Source organism: Centruroides sculpturatus, unplaced genomic scaffold, assembly GCF_000671375.1.
Source record: "Centruroides sculpturatus isolate CEXI.00-Female unplaced genomic scaffold, Cexi_2.0 scaffold372, whole genome shotgun sequence".
NCBI lineage: Eukaryota > Metazoa > Arthropoda > Arachnida > Scorpiones > Buthidae > Centruroides > Centruroides sculpturatus.
In genome coordinates, this window is record NW_019384553.1 from 78,819 (window position 1) to 86,230 (window position 7,412).

Genomic DNA, 7,412 nt, shown 5'->3' on the forward strand with positions numbered 1-7,412 from the left:
GGGAGACGATAGATAAATCTTAGCGAATTCTGTCAGGCTTGGATACTGTTTTGCGTTTGCTGACCACCACTTGTAAAGGTCTGCCGTCTGATCTAGGCGAACAGTTTTCATATAAAGTGATACAGTGATATTTTTTAGTAATAATTAGTAACGCAATTTGATGTAACAATGCATGTTGTGACATGATCTACTCGCAAATAAAACAAATGTGCCCGCAGTGTCGCCACCGCACCCACCGTAATGTATCAGGTCGTAACATATCACCCGCGAAATGTACACATATTTTGCCGAACATTCGGCCGCCGAATATTCGGCGCTTCGGCCAAGAGCATAGCCGAATATTCGGTATTCGGCAAAATCACTATTCGTGGCATCACTATACTATACATTTAATAACGATCATGGATTATCATCACTATCACGAACAATTAGGTCTTAGGACTCGTTCCTATATAATTAGGAATACATAAGAAGGATACATTTGCTTACAAAAACTTCTAAATAATATACAGCAAGTCGTTCATAGGTTCTGGGAAACTGCCACGTTAAGCAAAACGACATAACAAAACCAGATTTATCATAGAATAATAGATAGGAGCAGTTATTTATTGTGACATCGGTACAATGCCGTGCTGCAATTTTTAATCATATATTTTAAATTTATTAAACTACAAATTTGAGATGGAGAGTGTATTTTTAGTGTCTTGCCCCTGTACATTATTGTTAACAACAAAGTCATGCTGTCATCTATGTAACTTCATTGGAGAGAAAATTTTTGAATTGAATTCATGTGATTTCCGGTCTGGACCGGAAGTTGGTATATAGTTAATCGGGGCTTCCTGCCCCTAAGCTTTCCATATTTAGTCTTGACTTTCGTCTATCTAACATCGTTCTCGAGATTAAGGAAAGGACAGACAACGACAGTGGGATTTAATAGGTCTAAAATATTTTTCAAATTGCAGCCCAATAAACAAGGTATAATTCGGTTATTAGTATTCTAATCGGAATGTATTTACAACCTCCAGCGTTTATTTCCCACCTCGTAAAATCAGTTTTATTGTTTATAAAGAAAATTCAAAATAATAATAGTAAATGAGGAGAAAAGAACAGTACTTGTATTATTGCCTGGGTGAGCGCAGTAAGCGAGCTCAGGCTTCTGAGGTGAATTGTGGTTTCGTTTCGGAATTTTAAAAAAATTCCCACGTTAGATTCTGATGATTTTGGTATCAAAATGCTCGGTGAAATCCTGGCACGTGTATAAAATAATTTCTGGAAAATATAATCAAAAAACGAAATCGACTTTTGCCTCATTGACGCTTAATAACAAAAAAGTATTTCGACATTTTTGGGTGCTGTGTTTGGAATATAAAGCCAGACAGCTGCTTCGTATTTTTGCCGAGTTTGGTGAATTTATGTTGAACTGTACTGTATGTATGGAGCACCATTTTGTTCACTCTCTTTGAAGCTTATTAAGTTCAGTTTCTTTTCTCGAAAATTTCTGAAATTTTGCAGGGAAGTTTGCGTATTATGAGCATTGATGCCGTTAAATTTTGGTGGTTAAAGATCGAATGGGGTCGGAGTTAATGACGATTTTACTCGTTATTAACATTTAGAATTCTTTTTATAAAAGTCATCTCTACTCTCAAAATAATTAATAATGAAATTTTTTGAATTGCAAGATAACGGTCGTGTTCTATTTTCTCACGTGTCGTCTTTTTTCCCTTGCTAGGACCAGAACCATCTTTATTCAAATCTAAACACAATTGTCTTCGCCTGCACTATTTAGTCAACAGTCAGTCGGGATACTTCCACATGTTTCGCTCTACCAACACCAGATTCTTCAACAACATGGCGGTGCCCATCCGCAGCGAAGAAGAAGCCGCAGGTCGGTGGAGAGACGGGTCTGAACCGCGTCCGGGAAGAGATTTCCGAGCGTTCGATAAACGTTTTTCGTTTTCTTTTTCAGAATCGTTAAAGGCCATATGCGAAGCGTTCAAAGTGGCTCTGGGCGTCAAATCCCTCAACGTTCCGTTCTTCGAGGGAAAGTTGGAAAGAAGGAAGAGCAAGATGCCGTTCGCCCAGGGCGGACTCAACTGCTCCAACAGTTACCGCGGCTCCAACAAGCACGCGCAGGGTCTGGTGCCCTTCCATCTGGAACTGCCGTCGTTCTCCGCCATGCCCCGAAACATCTCCGAGGGTCAGCTCAACGCCCTGAAGTCGGTGGGCACCCGGGCCCTCAACAACATGACTTCCCACTTTGCCAAACTCAACCCCATTCGTTCGGTCCGAGGATTGGGAAAGAGGACCAACGGCCTGACCACCGGACCATCCCTGGCCGCGGTCATGGAACCCACCGGATCACTGGTACGGTTTGCATGCGATTAGACTCTCTATAAAATCCGTTTTCCAATATTATATTTATTTTAACAGAGTTAAATTATTCTTGTAAATTTCCTTAAATTAAAATGAGCGAAAGTAATTGAGTTTTAGAGAAAACGGTCTTTGAAATGTATTGTTTGGTCAGTGGTCGAACAATGCATTAAGTAATTTTTTTAAATAGTATTTTTTAATGAAATTTTTTAGCCCATTTAAATTTTTAAGTGCAGAAGCCCGTCTTAGAAAATATATCCCTCTGTTTACAGTTGTATATCGTCTAGGCATACCTGTCGGAAGTAGCGCAGACAAAATAATGATAAAAAATTTTGATAAGTGGTAGTGCAGTCTCTATATTCTGTTACAGCAGCGTCCCCTCTTCCACGTGGAGAGTTCTTCGGACTCGGAAGACGATTCAATTCGAAGAAGAAAAAAACAGGGAAGCTCTACGTTCGTTTCTTACATCAACGACAGGACTTTGAGCTCGGATTATTCGGAATGCAGTGATCTGGACGAACCCGACTTGACCGTTTCCGAAAGTTTGGAGAGGGACGAAGAAAGTGGTTCTCAGGACACCCTGCTGGAGAGCTGTGGCATTCTGGCCACCAGCCCCAGTCTGAAATCCAGCAGCAGTATTTTGAGTGGTCTGGCTCTAGTGGACGATCGACATTCCGCATTGGACAACCGTCACTCGGAAGTGGACGTCGACGATTTCGTCTTGGATGCCATGAAGAAAGCCACTTTAAGGCAGCTAAGAAGGAAGACGTCGGAGGAAGCGTCCTTTCTGGCGGCGGAAGACGACGAGCGCTCCCACCCTTCCATGCCGGAAATCCACGTCAGTTCGGAAATGATTCCGTCACACAGCCGATCCGGCGAAGATATATCCATGTCGCTGGTCAGATCGGGACCCAACAGGAAACTCTCCAAGTCGTCCGAGGATCTGGATTCCGGCAAGTCGTCGGTCATTCCTTCCTCTTCGCACGAGGTCACCCACCTTCTGGTGCAGGAGGAAATGATTCTCGACACCGAGGGTATGTCTTCTAAGATGAAAACGTCGCACAGCGAAAGCGCTATCCAGGACTTTTCTCTTCCGTCGCTGAATTTACCCAATCCTCTCTCTTCTCCCATCATCATCAAGAAGGATCTAGTGTTATCTCCGTTGTCTCGTATCGCTAAAGGCGTCCAGAGCCTGGGCATGAACTTCAGACCCAACGTCAAGTTGCAACGTTCGCCCGAAACGGAAGAACACATACAGATGAGGGAAAAAAGGAAACAGTGTAAAAGTCATATTATCGAACTCTAAAACAAATCCTTTTTTCTTTCTCTAGTTTGAACACAAACTATATACTACATAATATACACACACACAATAATTACTCAAAAAACCAACAAAAACTTCAGTATTCTTAGTTTATGTAAATGTGTAGCATATACCAAAGATGTATATATAGTTTTATAACGGGGAAGACGTTTGTTTTTCGTCTATTGCCATTTCATAAATACACAATTTTATTTGCTTTGTAACGCATTAAAAAGTCACGGCAGCAGCAGCCCCCCGGGGAGACCGGAAACGATTCACTTTGGGTGACGGACGGGCCCGAGTGAAATTTTATTGTGTTCAAATTAGTTTAAGAAGTGTAAATGTTTATATATAAAGTATACATAAATATATATATATATATATATACATATAATTTGGTAAGATAGTCACGTGAATTTGACGTATATGTACATGTGTTGTGATATATTTGTATTGGTATATGTGACGTGAAAGATGATTATTTATATTTATTCGTATCCGCTTGGGGAAGAGAAAAGTAAAAAAATATATTCTACATTTTAGATAACACTTGTTATATACATAAATACTATCTATATACAATATGTATAATGCCGATATAATATATAAAAAAACGTATATATTATGTATATATATACTCGCACATACACTACGTATACTTTGTTAACACGTTTCAAATGTTCCTTTAACTCTGTTACCGGAGGAAACGTCTACTTAAAAGTAATTCTCACTGCTGTGATAGTAACCTCACAACATAATGTTCTTGTTCGAGGCGCACTGTTTTTTTTGGTTGCTGTATTTTTGCCTGTTTGACTGCATTTAAGGATACGCTCACTTCAGCAAAGGTTTCCGAAAATATATATATAAATGTATATTAAATCAGCACGGGACGAATAACTTACATACAATCATTCAGAAAGTCAGCTAAAAATTCTAATTATATATAAAAAAAAGTAGTGCGATATCGAACGTACGTACATTCCACGATTATGCTCAACGGAAGCATAAGAATATCAAAGTGTTTGCATTGGAACATTTCGAGTGTAATGTTCCCGAAAAATAAAAGTTATACCTTCCATCTTTTCTGCCAGTTGTGGGTTTTTTTATTGTTAATGTTAAAAAAATGCAAATGGTTGCATTTTATTAAGGAAAGTCTTCGTTTCTTTACCAACTTTCCTCGTTAAAATTTATTTTAAAACACCCGAACCCAGAAACCATTTAATTTCCTGCGCAATTGGGAACAGTCAATTACTATTGCCAACGTTTATGTTAATTTTGCCACTCGTCCGATTATTTTATCGGATTTGTGCGTTAGTAGTTCGCGTAATACGTATATATTATTTATTATATATTATTAAATGTATGATATATAACATATACGTATTACGTATATATTATATATTTATGAAATGATCAATCCGAGACCCACCGGTGTCGAATAAATAAAAACCCGAACACTGGTAAGTTGGGGCCGACTAATCGACTGGCGCGTGGAGTTTTTCGGGTTTTTTCTCCAGTCTTAACTAAAGCTGGCGATTGGCCCCTATTTTAGATACACGAGTGTAGGTACCTCGAAACGACGATACATCAGCGAATGCACTAGGTCTGGTGTAGACTGGCGATTACGTTACGCAAGTTTCGCTCGCATAGTGTAAACAGCTCCACGAGGACGAGGACGTGCGAGCAAAACTCGAGTAACGTAATCGCGGCTTTAGGTAAAATAGTGTTCGTTATCTCCTCGGCAGACGATAACGAGGACCGTTTCACGCAACTCGGCGTTTAGCTAATTAGAAATGTTTAATGGGCGCGAATTTATCAATTTACTAGTGTCGATGATAATTTGCGTACGATACGAAGCCATCGTTCGAGTTACTAAAGGTTTAAAATCGTAATGCGTATAAAATAAGAATAAACCGAAAACTGGATATTTTGGTGGTGGCGCCCGTTACGAAGTTCGGTCGAGTGGAGACAGTTAAACGCGACTCCCCCCATCCTTAATGCCCATTAAACAATGCGAATCGGAACCGAAATCGCTAATTTTTACCAGCCAGAATCCGGTTAGAAGATGCGAACGCGATCCGTTACCTCTACCGAATAATCATTCGAGTTCGAACCTTAAAGCTCGGTGGGGTGCAGGCGAATTTGAATTAGGAGCCCCGAGGATAACGCGCCGTCCAATCTCCTCCGGTCGGCAATATGAAATGACCACTACGATTAAAGTTACTTATTACTTGTGGAATTTTTTTGTTCTAGCAAGAAAGATGCAGAAAAATAAAAATTCCCAAAGAACTATAATTATTAAAAATAAATATGGATATAAAATTTATATGCGGAATATAGGATTTTAAAAATACAGATGGAAAAAAAAATATTTGCATCGCTAACGCGTTTTACTAGTAAATATAATAGAAAAATTATTTACAGTTGCCAGAGATTAGTGAAAAGTTTCAGAAAGTCGCATCTTTTATCAATTATATAATTTTATTGGCAGAGAATTAAAAAACGCGATTAAACTTTAATGAAAAATTATTATACACGAAAATAAATTGATTAAAATATTTTTTTTTAAATGTGGTCGACGTTAATACCTAGAAATTAAAAAAGGCAAGATTTTTAAATAACAATTTCGAATTTAATTAATTAAGTATAGGAATTAACTTCAAATTTTATTACAAGTTTTAAAAAAGTGTCTCCGTTACGCACAAACGAAAATATAATTAATTTCTAAGATTTCTGTCACTAATTTATTTAGGATTAATGGTAATTAACAACAGTTCGGTAAGCAATCGGGACGAGTTTTGATTCTTTCCGTAGTAATGAATTGAATCTATTCATTCCGGTATCGTAAGTAAACCAAGTATTGTTTTCGTGCGGTGTTACGCGCGATGGCCACGTACTGCGTCTCCGTAATTTGAAAAAGAAAAAAAACTTGTTCGGAAAATAACGAATTTTTACTCTAAAATTCGCTTCGTTTGGAACCGAGTTTGGATTAATCAAACTCTGAGAACGAAATGCGTAGAACACGCAGAAATACGATTACATTACAACGTAAATAGAAATCGACTGAAAAATTGAAGAATGGATAGTACGAGGAAGACTCTTAGAGAAAAATAAATAGAATGCGTGTAGGAAAAGAAAATTATCACGCGCTCTCTTCCCCCCTTAGAACGTCCTCTTTTTGTCCCGATGGATATTTTATTAAATGCGCGATTTGAAGCGCGAGTTTTTTTTGTTCTATTTTATATTTAAAAAAAAAGACAGTAAAAGTTCTTCGGATCGAATATTCAAATTATGTAACATTTTTGCGCTTTCTTACGGTAATTAATAATTAAAAGGAGAAGCGCGCATTGTCTTTAAAAGTACGACGGAGAGTTAAACGAAAACGGCGTGAAAATATAAAGGTAAACAAAATTTCTAAATTAGAAATTTGCGAGAAAATGTGGCGGCCTCCTCGTATTGTTACCACGAAACTGTTTTAAAAATTGTTAGAGGTGACTCTAACAATTTTTGATATTTTTGTAATTAAACATAAAAAATACTTAAAACTGAAAAGAAACGAAAGAAATGCGTTAATTTTGAAGAAAAAGCTTCAAATTTTATTTTCCTTTGTCTCGCCTTTCTGCGAAATCTGACGCCGATGAGTGGTTTGTTTACACAGCTGGATGACCTTGAACACAGCTAGAGTCGGATTTCCCGGGACATTCTAAGAAGTCTCGGGAGACGATGGGTTTATAGTAGG

At 38.1% G+C, this 7,412-nt stretch overlaps 1 protein-coding gene across 2 annotated transcripts; it reads left to right on the forward strand.

The window, feature by feature from the left end:
* The first annotated feature begins 1,646 nt into the window (after positions 1 to 1,646).
* On the forward strand, positions 1,647 to 4,961 carry LOC111623733. 2 transcript variants are annotated; one of them, XM_023366414.1, is made up of 3 exons: positions 1,647 to 1,885; positions 1,967 to 2,364; positions 2,744 to 4,961. In XM_023366414.1, the coding sequence occupies exons 1-3, from the start codon at positions 1,813 to 1,815 to the stop codon at positions 3,674 to 3,676; spliced, it is 1,404 nt and encodes a 467-aa protein (XP_023222182.1). In that variant the 5' UTR covers positions 1,647 to 1,812; the 3' UTR covers positions 3,677 to 4,961. The 2 variants fall into 2 exon arrangements, with proteins under 2 accessions (XP_023222182.1, XP_023222181.1); XM_023366413.1 differs by having other exon boundaries at positions 1,654 to 1,885; positions 2,741 to 4,958.
* The last annotated feature ends 2,451 nt before the right edge of the window (positions 4,962 to 7,412 follow it).

Coding starts and splice junctions, on each gene's coding strand:
- LOC111623733 (XM_023366413.1), top strand. CDS start 1,813: ATGTTTCGCTCTACCAACACCAGATTCTTCAACAACATGGCGGTGCCC. Junction 1,886..1,966: donor CAGCGAAGAAGAAGCCGCAG/GTCGGTGGAGAG, acceptor TTTCTTTTTCAG/AATCGTTAAAGGCCATATGC. Junction 2,365..2,740: donor TGGAACCCACCGGATCACTG/GTACGGTTTGCA, acceptor ATTCTGTTACAG/CAGCGTCCCCTCTTCCACGT.